At 42.3% G+C, this 22,468-nt stretch overlaps 1 protein-coding gene across 1 annotated transcript in view; it reads right to left on the reverse strand.

Moving 5' to 3' along the window:
- Nucleotides 1-22,468, reverse strand: part of WNT2 (Wnt family member 2) — a 43,655-nt gene that overhangs the window by 10,693 nt on the left and 10,494 nt on the right. Inside the window, 2 exon segments of the mRNA XM_042927624.1 lie at nucleotides 7,930-8,098; nucleotides 8,100-8,195. Of these exon segments, the coding sequence (XP_042783558.1) occupies nucleotides 7,930-8,098; nucleotides 8,100-8,195 (265 nt within the window).

Raw genomic sequence — 22,468 nt, forward strand, 5'->3', positions numbered from 1 at the left:
TTCACATACGGGCCCGTTTTCAGTGCATCCTAAAAGTTTAATAATTCTAGCACATCTATATTCTGAACGGTAGTGCAGATTTACAGATCATTCCTGTAACATAAAGTAAATATTGGATGTAAAAAGTATTTTTGCTTACATTAACAACTAAATCAGATAAACTAACGAGTAATCCCACTGATAGTAGTAAATGCAAAAGGCCCCACACAGAGTATTTGGTGGCAACTAAAAGCAATCGATACAGGCTACTGCTGCATTTGAGACTTTTATGTCACCAGGGAAATGGGCAGCCAACATTTTGAGCTCTGTAAATGGTGCCCTAATGCACTTGAACTTGAGAACATTTAACAGTTCAGTTTAAGTGGGAATTTTCATAGGCCATGTGTTATAATCAGTGATGGGTGATTATAATGCTTAGGACTTACCTGTCATTTAAGCTATGACGCTGCACCAACATAACTAAGACTTCATTTCAGCTCATGATGAGCATATTTTAAGTTGTTTATAACTTGCCATTCAATTCAGTTCAACACATGTTTATATGCTGTGTGCTGAGGATCCAGTGGTGAACAGACATAGTTCCTGCCATCATGGAATCAGAGTCCAGTGGGACAGACAGATAGCAAACAAATATTTAAATAAATTAACTAAAACTCCTGGTATATGCTATGAGTCAAGGAACAAGGCTTTCTGGGGCACCTGGGTGACTCAGTCAGCTAAGTGTCCAACTCTTGGTTTCAGCTCAGGTCATGATCTTGCAGGTCGTGGGTTCGAGCCCCACATCAGGCTCCATGCTGACAGTGTGGAATCTGCTTGGTATTCTCTCCCTCTCTCTCTCTCCCCCTCCCCCACTCGCTCTTTCTCTCTCAAAATAAATAAATAAACGTTAAAATTTTTTTAAAAGAAGGAACAAGGCTTTCTGAGACAGATCCTCGATACATTTGAGGAGGACCTGGTGATGGGCCACTATGCAAGTGAGAAAGTAGGGTAGCAAATGACTTGCAGGTTATGGCTTGACCAATGGAGTGGATGGCTCTGCTATTTTCTGAGAAGAGGAAGCTTGAGGAAAATAGGTTTTGGGAGTGGGAAAAATCAAGCGTTCACTTAATAGAATCAGGTTGCTAGCAATGTGGGCAACCTGAGAGGTGCTGTCGAGCAGGGGGTAGGACCCAGATGAGGCCTGAGATGCAGTTAAAGCCATTGTAAAAGAGGAGGCCGCTCAGGGACAAAGTGCAGATGGAGAAGTGAAGAGGGCCTGCCTGGGTCCTGAAGATCTCCTTCCAAAATCCTTCCAAATTTACAAGTAGAAGAGACACTAGCAACTGAAATTGGGGAAACCAGCTCTTGGGGCAGGAGGAAAATCGGGAGACTGTGTTTCGGGAAGGGGGGGCAGGCTAATTGTGTTACATGCCACTAAGAATTTGAAAGGATGGCCCTCTGGATGGTAATTAATATTAATCATACAACATAATCAATAATTGCCTATGAACATGGTGACTCATAAGCCTCACCAATACATTGTTCATTTCATTCTCTCCTGGTTTAGTTGTCTTAGCACTTTTCAGATATCAATTCATGAATTTCTAAATGAAATCTCACTGCTGAAAGGGATAAATAACCCATTCTTTAATTTTCCAAATTACAAATGTACAGTAAGTCCTAGTAATAGAGCAACGGAGTGTGGACAGAAACCAAGAAAGCGCCACCTTCCTGTCCGGGCTTGAGGACCCCCACACCTGGCCTGCGTCCTATTGCGTGCCCACCACCTGGCTCATCTACAGAGACCAGGGGGCCTGTGAAGGCCTGTGAGGCCAAGCACCGAGTCTGGCTTCCTCGTCTTCGCATTCCAAAGGCTTATCATAGTGTCTGGCGTACAGAAGGGGCTCAATACATATTTGATCCATGAAGCAATGAGGGACCTAGGAGGTCCTGTAGGAATTGCGCATTTAATATCAAAATAAGGTCCATGCATTCCTACCGGCTGACACGCTGTTCCCTTGTTTTCAGTCAGGTCACAATCTCAGAGGTTCAGCAAACCAGGCCCCACCACAGGGCATGTCTGGATCGGTGAATCTCTGTAAACCGTGGTTGGGATTGTGTTCCCATGGGTTGCAAGCTGTTTGCCAAATATGATTTGTGCAGAAAAAAACAGTGATACCTTAGCATTTGCACCACTCCAGGCCTGCAGCTGTCAGCCAGCTATCGGGCTTTCCGTGGACAACAGGTTATACAACCGTTGAACTCTGTTTTTTGAACTTGAGGAGAGGTGGAGGGTTGCTTGTTTCCTACAGTCGGACAGGAGACCTCAGGGTGACCTCTGGCCCAGGTCAGGGTTTTTACGTCATAACGGGTGAAAGTGGCCTGTGATTAGGTGCAACCGCTTCTCTGGAGAGGACAACGGCATTCCTCAGAGATGGACTATCTCTAACTTGAGGACTCCTTTGATTTGCAGACGCCTGGGGCAATAACCAGAGCAGATAACCACACAACCGCTAGAACAGCCATCCCCGAAAGCCCCGCTTCCTAGATCTCACCTCCAACGTGGCCTGCATAATGTCATATGCACCGTATCACACCGTTGTACGTACTCCTGGAATCTGAGCAGTCTTTCCAGTCAAACATCAGAGCGCTCCCTTTGTTCAGCTGAAGGCTAGGGGAAAATGTCTTTTGTTGTTGTTGTCCTAAGAATATCTTCCTTAATCGGTTTTTGAGCTTATCATTTTGGGGGGCGAACAATTAAGGACATTTAACACTCTTGGAAACTTGAAGGGCTTGTGATTGGAAGGGACCTCGAGGCAACCTGAGCCAAACACAAGGGAAGCTTCAGTCTGACTCCTGTCTACCTCTCTACAATGGCCCCTTGTCCCATTAGGTTTCCTCACACTGCCTCTTTAGTACACAGGTCTCCCTTCTCTGCTACATCTCCTCCCCAAATTTCAGGAAGTAAAGTGTAGATATAATGAGAAAAGTATGGACTTTTGATTTTTATTTATTTTGTTTTCTTTACTGCTTACAGTTCACACAGTCTTGGGCAAGTTAAGTAGCTTTTCTGAGCCTTAATTCCCTTCTCCATAAATTGGGGTAACTGCCCTGAAGATTCAGAGAAAATGCCCAGAAGGTGTGTAGCACAGACCTGACTCTCATAGGAACTCATGTTCCCATCACCCTTCTCCCCCTGGGGTCTGGGTCTGTCCTCACCCAGGAGTACCCCGGGGTCTTGACTCACCTTCTGCATTTCTCATCAAAATTCACTAGGCTTGGTATCATTCTTTTAGGACTTCACTAAAGGGCCTACTTGGTCATTTCTGTCCAGCTAATTTCTATGAAAGCTTAGATGGCTGAAATCATTTTAATGTGCTTACTCACAGTGAAAGCAGTTTCCTGAAAATGCAGGGCCTCCATGTGGAAGAACAAACACCCTCTTGTACTGGGCAAGCCCAGGCCAGAGATATTTTTGTGTGACACTTATCTAGAGCTCCTTAAATAAGGAATTTTTTTCCTTTGTAAGAGAGTAGGTATTCCAAAGAATATAATGTCTCCCGGGATTTCTTCTTACCTCATACTTATGAAAAAATAAGGAATCATGGACTGCCTAAAACATGGACTTCCCATTTTAATGTGCTTAAGTTTGAAATGCATATAGAATCTCAGCAGCAGTCCCCTGAGATTCCGATTTAATAGTTTTCTGAAGAGACCCTCACTTTGGAAAATAGTGCCTATAGACTTCATCCATTCCACAAAACCAAACTGACAGAAGAAGTGGCTCATGTCAGTCACATGAGTTGATCTGAACAGGAAGCAGGCGCTGGTTGGCAGGAGTGAAGTCAGTCAGTTACAGGCATCTATTACTTGGCAATATTCAATGTGCTTACCACCATGGGTTTTCCAGTGCTGAGAAGTGGAAGGTGCCCAATAAGTTAAATATTAAATGTGTATGATATTTTAAAAAAGCAAAATAAAACAATATGGCCACAACAAAGCAGACTGAGTGGTATGAGATGTAATCTAGGGAAAGGTTAATGCTAATCTTAGTAGAGAAATGAAAAAAATTATTTGCTTTAAATTTTACTGCAAATTCTGATGTATTTGAGAGCCTGGATACATGTAAAGGAAACCCATTTCAAACATGTGGGAGTTCCATTTACCAGAAAACAGGTTCTTTCTTAGGTGGAATGATTCTAGCGAAGGGAAGAGAGTCCCTTAGTGATGTGCTCACTCAGCAATGTGGCACATTCTGGGGGCTTCTTTAATATAGACTGACAGGGTGTTAGCCCTGTAACCCCCAATACCTTCCTTTCAAGACAAGGGAGCACAGCTCAGAGAAGGAATGCCACTGTGAGGTACAGGCAGGAATCTCCCCCTTCTAGTAGGTCTCAGCTCTATCACATCTCCCTGCCTCTGTGGGCAGAGGTTAGAGGCCGTTCCAGAACGATTCTGTACCACACACTTTGACAACTGTTTTGACTGATTTTCTAGAGTGTATACTATGTGAGTTTCTAGGAGAAAATGGCCAGGATAAAGCTTAATTTTTAGAAAGCCATAGGTTACACAGGCAAGGACAAGACTCCCAGCAGCTGTGTGAGTTGAAGCAGACTTTCTCAGGAAAAATCTGCATCTCATACAGGTGGCTATTCATATGTGAATTCAAGTATGAACAATGAAAACTATACTCTTTCAGTCAGAACTTTTGTCTACGTGATGGCCAACACCAGAATGGTCTTTTTATTAAAACAGCCACCTGATGGTCAACAGAATTAAAAAGAAATATGGCAAAGTTTATATGGATAACTTTGGCATTTTCTTAGGTTCAGTTATAAAAGGGCATCAAGTATAGCTCAAGGAATCTTTCTTTTTTCAAAGGAAAGAATATTTGAAAGCTTTTTTGAAGTTTATTTTGTATATTTTGAGAGAGAGAGAGAGAGAGAGAGAGAGAGAAAATGCATGTGGGGGAGGGGCAGAGAGAGAGGGAGAGACAGAATCCCAAGCAGGCTTCATGCTGTCAGCACAGAGCCCAATGCAGGGCTTGATCTCACCAACTGGGAGATCATGACCTGAACCAAAACCAAGAGTTGGACACTAACTGACTGAGCCACCCAGATGCCCCAAATCTAGGGATCTTAATGGAAATCTGATCCAATCTGATACATTGAAACTGGCTACTTAAGAAGAAGAAGAAGAACAACAACAACAACAACAACAACTAGGGTGACTCCTGGTTAATCAACACCAACAAGAACCAAATTCACAACTTTTTAAGATAAAAATGAGATAAGCTCAAATGAGCCTAAAATAGAATAGAAATAAATTGAGAGTGAGTAAATTATAAAACTTCCCTTAAGAAAGTCAGCACCTGCCATGGGCTGCCTTGTGGCTGATGCATCTGGAGGCAGAGTGAAATGGTTAAAAGGATGGATAGACTCTGATTCAAGCCCCTGCTCTGCTTCTTGACCAACTAAGAGTTTTTGAGCAAATTCCATAACCTGTCTGTCACAGCTTCAGTTTTTTCTCCTATAAAATGGGATAATAACATACCCACTTATAGATTCTTTGTGAGAATCAATGATAGAATGCAGATCAAGTGCTAATGAATGGTCGGTACTACAGATGAGTTTGCTATTTAGGATCAAGAAACAATAGTGTTCTAATACTGGGAGCAGAAAAAGCAAAGTGTGGAAGAATAACAGTATCCTGCAGAGGCATCAGGGAATAGATTCAGAATCTCCTCTGTGGGGAAGACAAAGTAAGGTCTTTATTTCATAATATCCATGAGACAGTTAAGTGGTCATCAAGCATAATAACCGTTTGCTTCACTGTGCAAACTACTTCAATCCAAAAACCCAGAAAAGATTTCTTGGGGAAGCAGGTCTTCATACATTTGAAATGAGGGTTCTGCTTTGTAGCACCTTTATAGAGATAGTTAGTGACGAGTTGTGATGTCAGGGTCAGGTGTACAGGCCATGGGGTCAGACAGCCAGACATCCATCCCCTCCAAGACCAGTGAGATCTTGAGCTAGTCATTCACTTTTCTCATCAGTACAATTGGGACAATGATATTCAAGGCTGCTTATCTGGTTTCAAAAGCTAAGATGTGAATTTGGTTCTTGGTTAGTGTTGATCAACCAGGAGCCACCCTCTTTTTTTTTTTTTCTCAGTAACTGGTTCCAATGCACTGATGTCATAGGGCGGCTCTAAGGATTAAATAAGACCATGTGTGCAATGATCTTAGCCCAGTACCTGGCACACGGGAGTCAATCCATTGTAATTCCTAAAGTGATCAAGATGTCATCATCCCCATGTCCTGTCCGAGGAGCCTGAGGTTAAACAGCTAGTTACTGGCAGAGGGGAGCCAGACCTCTGGGACAATCCAGTATCAAAGTATACATTTTGTGATGATTTGGCTGAAACTTTAGCCTGACAGGTAGGCTGACTTGTTAAAGGTCCCAAAGCATGTCAGGAATGCAGCAGGGCACAGCATCTGGTCCTTGCGCTAGGTACTTGTTAATCCATAGGCTGCATGTACAAACCCGCCCAAATGCTGTAAAGAACGTGCTCATCAAACCAGGAAGAAATTCAGCCACTCAGGGACAAAGGAGAAGTTCTGTACTTCCTGTGACATTCCCTGGTAATTGTGCCTCTTGGTCACTCTACTGTTAGGAGCTGGCTGCCATCTACACTGTTTTACTGGTTCCTTTGCAATTGCTTTGGATTCAAAAACAAACTCAGAATTTAAATTCAAGGATGTTTTTCCTGATAATGAATTCCCTTGCTTTCTACTAAGTCTGAGAATTTGGCTTGAGCCAGAGTTGGCTGTGGGCTTCTATCTCCTCCTATCCACTGAGACTTGTACTCATTCTTATTTTGTATCAGAGTCTTTGCAAAGACTGTTCTAAGCCTGGAGCTCAGTGTTGCCCCGGAGAAGTGAAAGGCAGAGACCAGCAGGCGCATAAAACCACAATGGTGGGAACAGCTATGTTGAGGTTGATGGAGCTGCTCTTTGAATGAGTTCAAGACAGAGAAGGTGCCCTCTGCAAGGGAAGGGTGTGGCTTAAATGAATAAAATGCCTCTTACACAGCTCTCTTCCACTGTCCACTGACAGCCAGGCCAGTGGGATGAATTTTTGCTTTCTAGTATTTGGCAACTTCTCAGCATATTGGAAAGAGCGAGAGAGTGAGAAGTATGGCAGATTTCAAAACAGGCTAACTTTATTTAATTTATTTAATTTTTTTTTCAGAGAGAGAGAGAGAGAGAGAGAGATCTCAAGCATGTGAGTGCAAGCAGTGGAGGGGCAGAGGGAAAGGAGAGAGAATCTTAAGCAGGCTTGTACCCAGTGTGGAGCTCAAAGCGAGGCTCGATCTCACAACCGTGAGATCATGGGCTGAGCCAAAATCAAGAGTTAGATGATCAACCGACTGAGCCACCCAGGTGCCCCCAAAGCAGGCTAGCTTTAAAGCCCTGGACCCCTCTTTCAGAGTCACAGAGGTGGTATTTGTGAGGGAGAAGGTGCCTTACATAGCTCTACTCTTCTTGGCTCCCAGATCACAGGAAGGATGCTGGGTTGCTGTACAGGGTCGTTAGTCGACCAGTTAGAGTTTTGTCAAGGCCGAAGAATCTTGCTAATCTACATATTTTGACTCTTTGCCATGTACTTTCTTGGGTTCACATTCCTCCAGAACCTGCACATTATCAACCCATTTCTCCCGCTGCTTAGGAAAGCTCTCTGTGCACTTTACACTTGATCTTAGCCAAAAGGCCGAGAAGCGATTCTCTCTGTGCACTTTAAATATGACTTATAAGAACACGAACTTTGAATCTGAAGGCATCAAGCTGCACTTACAGAACTGTCAGGCTGAAATACAGAACTGCATTTAAATTGTGGAGTATTGATTGTGAAAGAATTAGGTACTGTGAATAATGTGCGTTGAACTTACCTGCATCTCGGTCCCTGATACAATAGTCTGGAGAATTCTCAAAATACACGAGGTCATTTTTTGTTGGCTTCTTAAACCTCTTGTTAGCCACAGTGAAACCAGTGCCATCCTGGTTCATGACGACCTGGATGGCCCCGTTGTACTTCCTCCAGAGGTAATCGCCCGTTTTTTCTGAAGTCAGCCATGGCCAGCCAGCACGTCCTCAGAGTACACGAGCCACTCACTCCGTGACACTTGCATTCTTGTTTCAAGAACCGCTTTACCGCCTGCCGGAAGAGATGGGCAAGTTCAGTGCAGGCAGACTCAAGCTCCTGACACAAGCTACAAACTCCTTACCTCGGAGCAATGCAGAAGTGACTCTGATGACACAGGATCCTGGGGCTCAGGACTGGGAGATGGTGGTCGCTTCAGCCACACCCCCTGACTATGGTAGGTGGGGTACTGGGGAGAATCGGGGCAGGGGGCTTGCCTGACTGTGAACCCTATTTGGCTATCGGTATAACAAGAACCTCACCAGTTTGAATTTTATAGGGTACAGGGCCAGTTTGACAAGTGAGAGAATGAATTAGAGTTCTTTTCTAAATAAATATGGCTTTATTATATTAAAAATATATAGTACTACTCAGTAATTGCTAAGCCTGCTTCTTTCAGTAAGCCAATAGTAGTGACTATTACCATTTGCAGGGTCCTATCCATGTTCCAGGCATTGCGCTAAATGCTTTCTCCACTCTATCTCAGTGACCTGAACCTTCACACAATCCCATGCTACCATATTTATTTTGCAGATGATGGAAGAGTAAATATGAGGGACATCAAAGCACCTGCCCAAAGTTCCACAGCTGGTATAGGACAGAGCCAGGGTACACTGGAAATCCAGCCAGTGGCCCTGAGAATGCCATTAAATTTGGGAGAGTATCACTCAAGTCTGGCCAAAGTATTCAGCTTAGATGACAGGGCTGAGCTTGCTCTGTTTTGTTTGTTTGTTTTTTGGTTGTTTTTTTTTTTTTTTTTTTTAGAAGGGAAACAAAGGCACATGGGACAAGCCTGTCTCAAGCTGGCTTGGATGGCCTGGATGGCCTCCATGAATAGGTTGTAAGCCTGTGGACAGGGAAGGGCTCTGGTGGACCCTGGAACCACCCAGGGACATTTCTGTTTTGGTCTTGGGATTAGCCAGCAGACCTGTGCCAGCCCCAATGCAATTTTGTGAGTGTTAGGTGGCCCTGGCACATCTCTCCTTGGCTCAGCTGAGTGAAGAAGGTCATGAGCACCCATGGTCCTCAGAGCCATCCTGAGCTACCACTGTTCCCATTTCACAAGTGAGGAAACTAGGGATCAGGGAAGTAAGATGACTGGCCCACATTGCTAGGCCTGGGTGTGGAATGGCAGGTGCAAACCCAGACCCTGGATGTACAAATGAATGGATTTCCCCAAAATATTTTCTCAGAGTATGTTTTCTGACGAAAAACCTTCCTGTGTTCCCTTTTTCTTATGATTCACTACTTTAACCATTGTCATTCCCCCCCTTACAGAACTAATCTCTTGTTCAATCAATCACTTTTCCAAATTATTATTATATTGAGAGAGCATTTTGTTGCTCATGGGAGATCATGACTGATGAGTAGGGGCTTCCCCCATCAGATACCCAAAACAACGTGATACACAGAAGGGCAGTGTGGGTGGCCAGCCTTAGAGGTCTCACTAAAACCATGTGGTTGGTCCTTGGCTCAGTCTTGGAGCAGAGAGGGAGAAACCAGCCAACTGAGGGCTCCCATCCTCTCTTATTTGCATCCCCAAGACAGCATCTCGGGGTGGAAGGCATAGGCAGAGGGGGCAGTGAACCCCCTTGATGACATTATCCAAGGTGGTACTATGAACAAAATTCTAAGGGTAACACACTGAGAGAAATATTTCCAAGAACTTGGATGTGGTAGTTTCAGTCCTGTCCTGCCTACTTCCCGAGATTCCGGTATAATCGGTCTGGGTGTGGGATGTGGGTTGGTGGCTCCAGCACACATCCCAGGGGGAGCTCCCTGCAGTACACTTGCTGACCCTTCCCCACCCCAAACACACACGCAGACAACAGCATTCCAGGCTGCCTCTCCAGGGCCTCACCTGGGTAACTTTGCCCAACCTGGTTTTGCCTCTTTCACAGATTGTTTCTTTTCTAACCACGTGTGCAGAAAGGTTCTTCATTCAAGAAAGTCAGTCCCAAAAAGCATTCTAGAGCTGAAGGAGCCAAGACATCATGGTGGCTCTATGGTTGTGACTTCACTCACACCCTTCCCAGTTGGGTCCTCAGCATCCTATGTTTCCCGCTTTGCCCCTGATGGTGGAAAGTGCCCTGTTACATTTGAAACCTGTCCTCTTCAGCATGAGCTGGCCTTGAAGGGCAAAGACAGAGAAGTGAGCAGGGGGAGTGTCATCAGTTTGGCCCTCTGGGTCACAGGGATCCGGGGGTATTTAAGGGATGTCATAGAATGAACTCCTTTTCTGGAACTACACTCCCACCATGTGCCTCCCTACCCTTGTATCTATATTCCAGGTGTTTGGTATGTGGTTCACTGGGTGACCTGGACAGCAGGCCTCCACCACTGACACAACCCTACGAGGGTCACCTTGGCCCCTGACTGCCCCATTTGGGTCTCACCTGTCCAAGCGTGAGACCCACTATCTCAGTATTGCCACATAACACTCACTCCGTGCCAAGTGCTTGGGAATTGAATGTTCATTCTTCAAAGCTTATTCCTTTTAAAACTGTGTTATTTACTCATAAATAACACTCTTAGCTCTAAAAATGACAGGAACTATTACTGCCCTTCCTTTGTACTGATAAACTTCCAGGTTACAAACTTTGAAGTTGTTATTTTAGATGATTAACTGAAGCATTTGCATATTAATTGAAAGTTGGATTTTACACATCTTATGAATCCTTAAAAATAACACGGCAGTGGTACACAGTGTTGATCATCATCATCATGTGCAATAGACATTCCCCTCTTCCATCATAAGTTTTGTTCAAGTGTTGGGCAGCCACGTGCTTCAGAACCGGCCAGGCCTCTCTCTGACCCAGAGCGGCCCAAATCAGTAATAGTAATTTCATTGTGTTGTTACTGATTCAGTTTGGGCCAGTATGATGTTAGGAGGAATCTGTAGGCAGACTTGTGAGAAAGATTTCTTTACTCTTTAAAAGAGACACAGGAGGAGAAGCTGCTTTTCTCTGTCTCCAGATGCAGTTTTCTGCAGCAGTCCCTTTGAGACACGATGCAGCCAACACAGGACCAGCAACAAGCTGGTGGTGGTGGTATTGAAAGATGGTGGGAAGAACTGGGTGTGGAAGATGTCGCTGAGCTGCTTTAATGAACCCACCTTGGCCCTGCCCTGTCTCTGTCCTTCTTGTGATCCAAGATATTAAGTTTGTGCCGCCAGGGGCTGTTACTTACAACTGAAAGTATTTCAACTGGAACCATGGTCAGTTCTTGACTGTGTATGAATCACAGGCTCCAGTTAACCTTGGGGGAAGTGAGACCTTCTCTGATGCTGGGTTTGCTCATACCTCCAGGCCCCACTCTTAACACACAGCCTGTTCAGGGCTCAGTCACAGTTCAGGGCCACCTCCACCTCTGGGTTTGCAGACTTGAAATTCAAACTCTTAACTTTGAAGAGGACAACACTCTGCTCAATCAGAGAGGCAGAGGGAAGGGGAGCTAAGCCTAGGTGGCCTGATTTATAGAGTAGCTGATGTAAGAATAAGGAATGGGACTGAGAAACTCAGTGAGTTCAGGTACTTCCTAGTTTAAAAGAATTCCCATAATCAAATGTTGTTACAATAACACTGTAACAATAGCCACTTATTCCCCTACTGTTTTATAGGCCAGGATCTGTGACAGGTGGTTCACACACATTATCTTATCTAATTACCACAATTAGGCAAAATAGGTTATTATTCCCATTCTATAATTATGAAAACCAGGGCTCATTGAGGAAAGTAAAATCCCCAGAGTTACCCAGATAGACAGAGGCAGAACTAGGGGGTGAGTCAATGTCTCATTCCCAGATCTGCACTCTTTCTAAAAACATTTAAAATCCTATATAACTTGCATTGTTCTTTTCTCAAATGTTGCATTATGCATACTGTTTCCCTCCATTCTTTTGAATAAGTTAAGAATTGGCTAGATAAGATTATCTGCATAATGGAGAAAAAGGAGGTAGAGAGATTAAGTAGGAGGTATTATATTGCATCTTCCAAACTAATAGTCATCAAAAATCTATTTGACAGGCAATCCAAAGAAAAAATAGAAAGTCCCAAGAAAAATACATATGATGTTCAACTTCACCAGCATCAGAGAAATGCAAACTAAAAGAAGGCAATACTTTTTTTGCCCATCAGATTAACAAATAGTACAAAACTTGGTAATATTTGGTATTCGTAAGAGTTCCAGGAGGAAATGCCTTAACAAACTGTTGGTGGAAGAGTAAATTCATAAATGGAAAGCATTTTTGCAACACCTGTCAAAATTTTAAATTTATGTATCCTTTGACCTCCGTGATTCCACTCTGAAAATATTTGCGCAAACTTTAAAGGATACATACCCATATGGATGTTCATTGCAGCATACTCAGCAATAGCAAAATATTAGGAAAAAAGCCCAAATGACATCAACAGGAAAATGGTTAAGCAAATTATGGTATATGCTTAATAATGGAATATTATGTGGTCTTTGAATAATGAGGCAGATCAGTATTACAGAATGAAAGGGAGCCAAGTGACAAAAATAAATTGCAGAAATAATTGCATATGTGGTATGATCCACTTTTTAAAGTCCTGCATATGGATGCATACACAGAGAAAGAAGGGAACACATGTTCTTTTACAATCTGGCTGCAGTCTGAGGGGTTGCATGGTCTGGAAAGAGAGGGAAAAACAGAGTCAAACTCTTTGATAGGTAAAGGGGGTTAAGAGGTACAACTTCCAGTTATAAGTCATGGAAATGAAAAGTATAGCATGGGGAGTATAATCAATAATATCGTAATAACGTTGTATGGTGACAGGTGCTGACCACACTAACAGTGAGCATTGAGTAATGTATAGAATTGTTGCATCAATATGTTGTACACTTGAAACTGATATAACATTGTGTGTTAATTATACTTTAACTTAAATAAAAGGGGGGTCAAGCTCTGTACTGAAGTCTGCAGAGTAAAACAACAGGAATCTGGGGATTGCTCCCTGGCATCTGGAGAGAGCAGAGCAGTGCTTCTCATTGTGGCTAGGCATTAAAATCACCTGGGGATGGCTTCCGGAGCCCAGACCGGCCCCTCCCTGGGCAGAATAAAACAGAACCTAGGCGGGGGGTGGGCCCCCAGCCCCGAGGTTACAAGGGTCTCAGGTGCTTCTAATGTGAGGCCACGGTGGAGAACTGTGAATCCAAATCACGTCCAAGCCAGGAATGTCCTGGAGGAGGGAAGAAGCAGCACTGCCCCAGCGTCCCGGGGCCCACCGAGGGCCGGAGCAGGTGAGACACTCCCGTGGCAGAGAGCCACATTATATTTCTAGGAACAGGCAGAGCTGACTATTGAATTAGGATTTGTGTCCTAACCTGTCTCCAAAGCATTCTAGTCTCCGGGAAGAAATGGCCACAGGAAACAATTTGTGCTCATGCTATTTTGGAGGGAATCAAAGATGGGGGTGGAGTAAAAGCCAAGTGCTTTTAGAGGACCATGCGGCAGTGGAGGAGCCTGCCTGAGGGGACATGCTGGTGAGGTGAGGGGGGAGGGGCTGGTGGGCTCCCCACAGGGCCCTCAGGAGAAGAGCAGCTGCAGACTTACCTGTGTGGTAAAGGAGGGAGTAGGCAAAGCAGGGGACCTGGAGACATCCCAGGGGCTGCCAGACCGTCTGGGCTTTTTGTGTTTGTTTGCTTTTAAATTATGACTTTCAGAATTTTTACTTCAAGAAATATGGGCACATGATTTAAAAATATCAGATAGTCCAGGAAAGATCAGGGGGTAAAGCAGCAGAAACCTTCTGTTGTACCCTTCTCCTCACTCCCACTTTTTCTGACAGCCCAGCCCAACCCCAGAGATGGTCATTCGAAATGGATTCTGTGCTTAGCCTTCTGGTGGTTACCTAAATGCTTATACAAACAGTTCTCTATGAGCAGACCCCTGACTTAGGGAGAAATCAAAACAGGCATCCCATCTTCAAGACATTTGATAGATATCTGCCAGAAAATTGTCATAATAACGAAACAAATCTACTACAGTAACCACGAGGTGAACAGAGCCCTCTGGAGGGGCGCAGTGCAGTGTTGGCACAACTGAATGTGGCAGCCGCGTGTGTGACTGTGAACCTACTGACTAACATGGTCAGTCCTAAGAGACTTCTTACAGTGGTTGGGAACTTAGCCTAGTCCTCACTTGCCTCACCTCACCCCTCAACATGGTTGTATCGCAGTTCTGGTGATCTAGGCAACTTCAAGGAGCAAACTTACACCTGTTCTTGTTCCAAAAGGTGCTGTCTCATCTGAGGATAGTGCAGTCCCTCTTCCCTCCTCCCCTTCTGCTTCCCAGTCTCCATCAGCATTGCCCGTCCTTTTATAGGGACAAAGATGAGAGCAGTAAAGTCCTGTTCTGTGACTCTGCTTGTCTCCCACAGTGTGTCTAGACGTTGATTCTAAAAATTGAAAACAGTCAACATTTAGATGATACTGTTGACCACGCATCCAAGGACCATGCCAGCACAGCAGGTCATAATGTCTAGTCCAGTATCACAGCCTCTGTGCCAAAGAATGTTACTGGGGTGAAGTTTGTGGTTTTCCCATTTTACTTGCTACCAATTTCATTTGTTTTGCACTCTCACAGTCCTTCCATCTTTCCTACCACTTCTCTCATTTCCTGGGGTCTTTGCAATCTTCCATCATCTTCCAACCTGGACTGGTTACACAGCTGAGACCCAACATCATGCCTTCCCAGTCTGGACACACTACCTTGCTGATGCCACATTCACTCTTTTTTGGTTTATTCCTTCTCTTTGCAGCAACTTCTTGAGTAACTCCTTCAGGGTGCATGGGGGAATATGTTGTCTGAACTCTTGTGTGTCTAAAACGTCTTTATTCAGCTTTCTTACTAGACTAAGAGTTTAGCTGGGTATAGAATTCTGGATTGAAAATAATTTTCCCTCAAAACTGTGAAAGTATTGCTCCATGGGCTCTGGCATCTAGTGGTGCAGATGGGAAGTCTGATGTCTGGCTGATTCTTTGGAAAGTGACTTTTGTTTTCATTTCACTTTGTATTTTTTTCTACATGGAAGTCTCCAGATACTTTCCTTTATCCTGGGTGTTCTGAAATATCACCATGGTGTTTAGGATTTGAAAAAAAATTAATCCTGCTCATCTCTTAGTGGGCCTTTTCACTCTGGAAACTCATGTCCTTCAGCACTGAGACTTTCTCTTAATATTTTCCTCCCCTCAAATCTTTTGAGTTTCTTTATGACATTCTAATTAGTCAGCTGCTGAGTTTTCTGAGTTAATCTGTTATGCCTTATATTTTCTCTCTTATATTTTTAATACTTTCTGGCTTCTTGAGAAAGAAATTCCATTAAAGCAACACTCCTGGCTCTCTCCATTCCCTTACTGATTTCTCTCCAAGGGAGTAGTAACTTGTCCATTTGGTGGGTTTAGAGGAAGGACAGGAATTGTGTGCCTGAGTTGCTGCTAATTGGGTATCTGCCAGCCTGTGGAGAAGATGAGTTATGATCAGTTCCTGCTCTCCAGCAAGAGGATCCCTGCAGGGGCTCCAGCGGGCAGCCTGTGACAGGGTGAGTAAGTCTGTCCATTTCAGGGGTGGAGTGCTAGGAAGTATTTCTAAGCTTTAAAGCTCCATCCCCTAGTGCAGCTTTTTTTCAGTAGAGCAACAGACATTTTTATTCTATCTATCCACCTCCCTGATCCATTTTTCAATTGGTTCCAAATTCAAGTGGGAATGATGGATATTCTTTATGGATTCCCTTAAACTCCATTTGTCTTTTGGGCTTCTTTTTTCTTTTTCTTGGTTTTTTTTTTTTTTTTTTTTTTTTTTGAGTTTGTTTTGTATTGTTTTGCTGGTTCATTTTGTTTTTTTATATTCCACATAAGAATGAAATCTGTATGATATTTGTCTTTCTCAGTCTGACTTCACTTAGTATAATACCCTCAAGATCTATCTGTGTTGTCACAAATGGCAGGATTACATTCTTTATGGCTGAGTAGTATTCCACTGTGTATATATACCACATACTATTTATCCATTCATCCATTGAATGGATGCTTCTAGATCGTGGCTTCTAGATTGTGTTTTCTTCATGAGGTCATTTTTCCTGCAATTTTTTATCTTTTTCTTTCATGCTGCTGAATTTAATCAAATATATGGTAGTCCTTGGACAGTCTTTTCATATTTAAGAATGACATCGTAAAAAGGTATTTAGGAATTCTGGTTATATGGGTGGAGTTTGTGGGCCAGAGAGGTTGGCTTTCTGGTGAGTCTGTAGGACACTGGCTGTTATGCTGGAGACTAACTCTGCAAAGCCTGGGAGGTTAAGCCAGACTTCCAGGAGTTGTGCTCATGGGTGGAAGGAGGGGATGGGGTTTGTTATTCCACCTATGTGTTTTTCAGTTACTCCCCATTTTCAGTACCATGCTTCTCTCCTGTGCTCATTAGTATTCAAATTTTTCTCAGGGCATCTTGGCTCCCACTTTGGCTATTGCCCCATCTGCTTTTTCTTCCCCCCCTTCCCATCTGCTTTTACTCTCCTATACTGTGGCTTCTCCAACCTTCTTCATCAGTTACAACTTCTTCATTTGCTTCCCACTTTCCAGAAATTTCTTTGGATCTCTCATTTCTTTGATCATTCTCTTTATTGTTGATTTAAGCCATTTTGATCCCATTGCTATAATTTTACTGAGGTTTCGGGAGAAAGATGTGAGATACCGTATGTCCTGTCCACAGCCTTGAGTCTGAACTGAAATATCTGGAAGGAGATCAGGACTGTGGGGTGGGGGGTGGGGGATTTCCCCATTTTCCATAGATATTTAACTGCTCCATTTACTTTTGTTTGAGCAAGTATTATTTCATAGCAGGAAGAAGAAACACTAGAAAGAATTGGTTACAATGACTTGCTATCTCTCTCCAGTGTGTGATGGTGAAAGCTTCTTCCAAAAACAGGATCATGACACAGGTCTTGTTTTCTCTTGTCTTGAATCTTTCCTAAGGACGACTGAAGGATCTCTTGTGCTTCCTTCTTCGATTCTTAATGGCTGCTGCTTAAAGGTTGCTGTCAAGATTCAGTCTTCTCTACCTCCTCTTGCACCTTCTCATGGTCCTCGTGGCTTTTCATGTCACCAAACTGGCCAGCAGGGTCTGCATCAACCCCTCTCCCCTCACCATTCACTTAATCCCATCTCATTTTTATTCTGTGGCATCCGGTAAAGAAATACTTGCTCATTTGACATGACTACTTAAAAAAAAAATAAAATTGACTCCTAAGGACAGCAGTACTCTTCCGGTGTTTAGCCTCATAAAAACCATTTTTTTAGTTTACCCGATAACTTTTCTCAAAAAATCTTCAATAGGCTCATAATTGCTTCAGTGCTAAAATCTTACTTAGCAGATTCTTTATGTGGCCCTTAAATGTCTAATTTTGAGCATTTGTCTAAGCCTTTGGTTTGCAGAGGCTATTTTCTTTTTTTAAATTTTTTTTACTGTTTACTTTTGAGACAGAGACAGAGACAGAGTGTGAGCGGAGGAAGAGCAAAAGAGAGAGACAGAATCCAAAGCAGGCTCCAGGCTCTGAGCTGTCAGCACAGAGCCCAACACAGGGCTCAAACTTGTGAACCATGAGATCATGACCTGAGCTGAAGCCAAAGTCAGACACTTAACTGACTGAGCCACCCAGGCGCCCCCGCAGAGGCTATTTTCTACTCTTAGAACTTAAGAAACTTCTAAATATTAGCACTCTGTACCAAACAGACAAAAGCCTATTTTTTTAAGCTATAGAAGAAGGTGATACATGCATTGAGTGAGCTAGAACAACTCTATTTTATATTTATTTGCCCAACTTACTGTCAGAGCATAATAATGAAGCAGAACATCCATTAGGGTCTTACCATATGTCAAACCATGCTAAGCACTTTATACTCACTGCTTACTTAATCTACACAAACACTTCACATTCACTGTCTTATTTAATCCACACAAGCATGCAAGGTATATACTATTTTTACCCCACCTACTTTACAGATGAAGATATTGAGATACCTCAAAGCTGAGGATCTTGCTTTGATCCTCAGGTCCACTGCCTGAGGTCCTACAGGCAGTGTGGCTGAGTTAGGATGTACCCAAACTGTGTCTGCCACCAAGTCCATGCCCCAAATCACTCTGCCGGTGTTTCTCATACTGGGGTTTGCCACTCCATCCCCTAGGGGTTCATGTTCTCTCGGTTCAGTGAGTTTTATAAAGGTTTTTACGTGTAGTGTTTGTATATCTAACTATAGTCTACAAAGAATTATTTTCCAGTTAGAAAGACAGACTTCTCCCAAGGAGAATGAAGTTTTGGTCTCTTAAGTCAGCTTTTCTGAAAATGGAGCCCAAGTAACCCCAGGGTGTCTTTGTGCAACTTCTTTACAAGATATCTCTTCCTATCAAGGGCAATCAACCCTATACTGTGTGAAATATATGCCAACTTAACTATTGACCTTGCCTTAGAAATTCAATTTAGAATTTAGCTCCTTTATGCTATGTTTTAACTAAATTACTTAGTTAAACTGGGGCATTCAAAGTGTTAGGACTTCACTTTTTAGTTGGGTGTATGCCACAAAGCAACTAGTATATTTCTGGTCTTATATCAGTTTTCCTGAGGGAAACACACATTAAAACATTTAATTTTCAGACGCTGGCTTAAAGCCAAGTACATTTATTAGCAATTAAGTCTTTTTGACAGGTCCACATCTCTAAGATGAGAGTTAGTGAAAATCAGACCAACTTATATCTTTCAAATATACCTGCTCTGGGACCAGGAAAACAAGGGATATTTATTAGCAACCTGTGCAGTTAATTTGCATATGCAATCATTTATTAACTGTCTTGAGCACTGTCATTCTTCAAAAACACTAACTGTGGGTGGGCTTAGCTAGGAAATATAAGGTGTGGAATTTATATTTGAGGAATTCAAGAACATTACCGTTGACTAACCATATATATAATAATTCTTATTGACTAATGAAGCCAGTCTAAAAAAATTTCTATGAATAATAGAACTTTACATGGAACTGTAGCAATTTTGTGAAGAGTTATTCTCTGCTTTAGGTCTTTAATTCTGGTTAGTTTTTGATTCATATGCTCTATAAAGATCTATAGTATCAAGCACATACTATTTTTAGGTCCAAGAAGGCAGGGCTGGGGTTGATGGAACTGATCTACCTTTTTTAAATGCACTTAATTCTACAAACTAAGACTAATTAGAAAACAAATATCTTTTAAGTGGGATTTGTGCCTCATAAGGATGTTCAACATTATTTAAAGGAGAGTTTAGATGAATACGAGGTTAAAACAATCTGGCTTTGTAATTCAGTTTGGTTTTATCATTTTCTATTGATATTGGTTACTTTTTGATAATGTGGTTTGTTTTTAATCATGTCTAGTTCTCTTGGTTCAGACCAATTATTAATTATTTATCTTAAGGGTCATCACAGAAGTGATATCTTGAAAGTCTTTAGTAGGCCCAAGATTTACTTGCCTATAAGGCTGTGCTTATGTCTTGGAAAATACCCATTTCTTTTGACTTTCGACATGTTTCCTGTAGGCAGAACTTAGAAGTATCTGCTTTTGTGGGCCAAGCTCAGGGAAAGGACCCAGGGCTCCACAGCACTGACCTTGAGAGGCACGGGTTTGGGCTGGGCATGGAACTAGAAACTCTGGATCCCTCTACCTTCCAAACTTCTCCCATGTAAAATATAGGATGCTGAGTTAAGTTTGAATTTCAGATGATCTCAGCTAGTAAGTAAATTCACTTTATTTGCTAATTGCAGCCACCCTTTTGGCCTTGTCTCTTCATATGCAAGATATGGAGAGTAAGGCCTTCTAGTCCTGCTTAAAACCTAGTGTATACATTTTATTTTATATGGAAATCCTCTTTGGGTAACCTGTCTAAAGTCATGCTCAAGTATTACAGCCAATATTCTGATTCCAGAGCCCCAACTTCCATACTGCCTCAGTCAAGATGCCGTCAATAGCTAAGAACTCCTAATGGATAGTCAATAGTAATGTAAAGATTACATTAAAAATATAAATATCAACACAGTTGTCACATCCTAATTTTTTATTAGTATACATCAGGAAGCGTAGTATGTATATTTAAGGCTGAGGATAAATGTATATTTAAGGCTGAGGATAAACTCCGGGAAGTAAGAATTTCTTATAATTTTCCTAATGTGCTTTTTAAGGCATTAATTCAAACACATTCCAGAACATCTGAACTTTGAAATCTTTCACTCTTTCAAAGGGGACTCCAGACAAATTAAGAATGCATGAAAGTGGAACTTAAATATTTAATTTCTCCCCCATTGTCCTATGCCTTCCTGTTGCTTTCCCAAGACCTCCAAATCTCTCTGCATGGCGTTGGAGGCTGAGATCTGGCAGACTCAAATTTGCAGCCTCAGCCCCTATTAACTCTCAGTTATGAACTCCACCCTAGAGCTCTTGTCATTCCTCAACTTTGATGTTCTTTCTGCTCCAGTATCTTTCTTGGCCATATAGTTCCTTCATCCTGGAAAGCATTTTCCCTCTCTCAACCATGGGAAATCTTTATCTCCAGCTCAAACACCCAGTTCTTTTGTGACACAACCTTTCTCTCCTCTGGCTAACTGGCCCTTTGGCTGATTTTTCTATTATGCCCCCAGCCTGGAACTTGCCGAGCTTGCCCTGTGACTTTGTCTCACTTGTCCCCCTGACGAAAACTTCATTTCTTGTGGCCAGGAGCTTCTTTCTCTTATTCTTTTCCACATATGACTTAGTACTCAAAACTGCATCTTTCCCAGAGTTATTCCTTAATTATCTGTTGAACTACACTTAGTCCAATAGCACTTAGCTGCTCTCAGACCTGTAGTGCCATTAGTTGAAGTTTTCTGAATCCACCAAATAAGGCTAAGTTGCTTCAGGCATGCTGACAATGACTAGCAGTTATGTTTTTGGCATTTAAAACCACTTTTCCCCTGTTGTTAAAAAAGTAATACAAATTCATTTTGGAATACTTGTGACATAAAGACATATACAAAGGGAAGAATATCATCATTATGCCACCTTCAAGGGCAGCTGCTGCTCTTTTTAAAATACAGAAACACTGTTTTTCTCAGAAATGCTCAACAGAGACAACATGGGAAGGTACACAAGGACATAAGGGTGAACACAACTGGGTTTGTACCCCAAGGCCTGTGCTTATGATTGTGTGACTCTCATTAGTCACTGCATCAGCGAAGGCCCACCTTGTCCTCTGAAAAGTAGGAATAATGCTTGTTTATATTCCTACGGCGTTTTTGGAAGATCCAATTACAAAACGTTTGATAGTATTTTGTAAACTAGAAAATAGTACATGTTTGTACCAAGGAGGAGTCTATGGACTCATGGAGCAATCGGACTGAATCCTAAATAATGGCTCATATTGGATTTGTGTCTGGCTCTATTACTAATGTTACAGATGACCTTCACTTCACTAAAGACAAAGGAATGAACTTTTACTGCGCACCACTGCATGTAAGGTTCTGTGCTGTTTGCCTTATTCTGGTCTTCCGTGGCACCATGGAATACTCTTTGCATATGAGAAAAACTGAATTTCAGTCAGCAAAGCCAGTGGTATTGCAAGATTAAAGCGAAGGTGGATCTGATTTCAAATCCCATATTCTTTTTATTTTTCGCTGTAGTAAGAAAACTTTGGGGGAAAGTATTTTTATGGAATTCTTATCATGCAAATTTCCAGTGATTAAAGGGCAGGATTTGATTGGATACATGTATTATTCTAATACAGGTTCTCTTAGAAAAGTCAAAGAGGCTGCGATTGTTTCATCTAGTTGTGATCTAGTTGTGATTATTTGTGACTATTTCTAAAGAGTAGACTAATGTAAAAGCCCTTTTCAAGCCTATGAAAGGGAACAAATGATGGATATTGACTAAGTAACTTTTTCTTGTAATTTGTGTATCAAAATATAATTTAGAAGTTTTCATGGCATGGCATCTTTAGACTTAGACTGTTGAGAGAAACTGGAACTTCTGTCTTGACAGAATGTTGGTTTTGAACAAGGTAGTTTTTTCGTTTTAGAATTTAACAATAATCTTAGAGGTGGAAAACTGGACTTGACCAGGGATGAATTTTCAAGTAAACGTGAAGGAAAAAACCATCATTATAAATTCTGAAGCTGTGACTAAAATAAAATGATATCCCAGAATAGAGGATCTGAAATGATATTACAGTACAGAGACACATGAGGGTGCTCTAACCAGCTGCTATCATAAATGAATT

Source organism: Panthera leo, chromosome A2, assembly GCF_018350215.1.
Source record: "Panthera leo isolate Ple1 chromosome A2, P.leo_Ple1_pat1.1, whole genome shotgun sequence".
Taxonomy (NCBI): Eukaryota; Metazoa; Chordata; class Mammalia; order Carnivora; family Felidae; genus Panthera; species Panthera leo.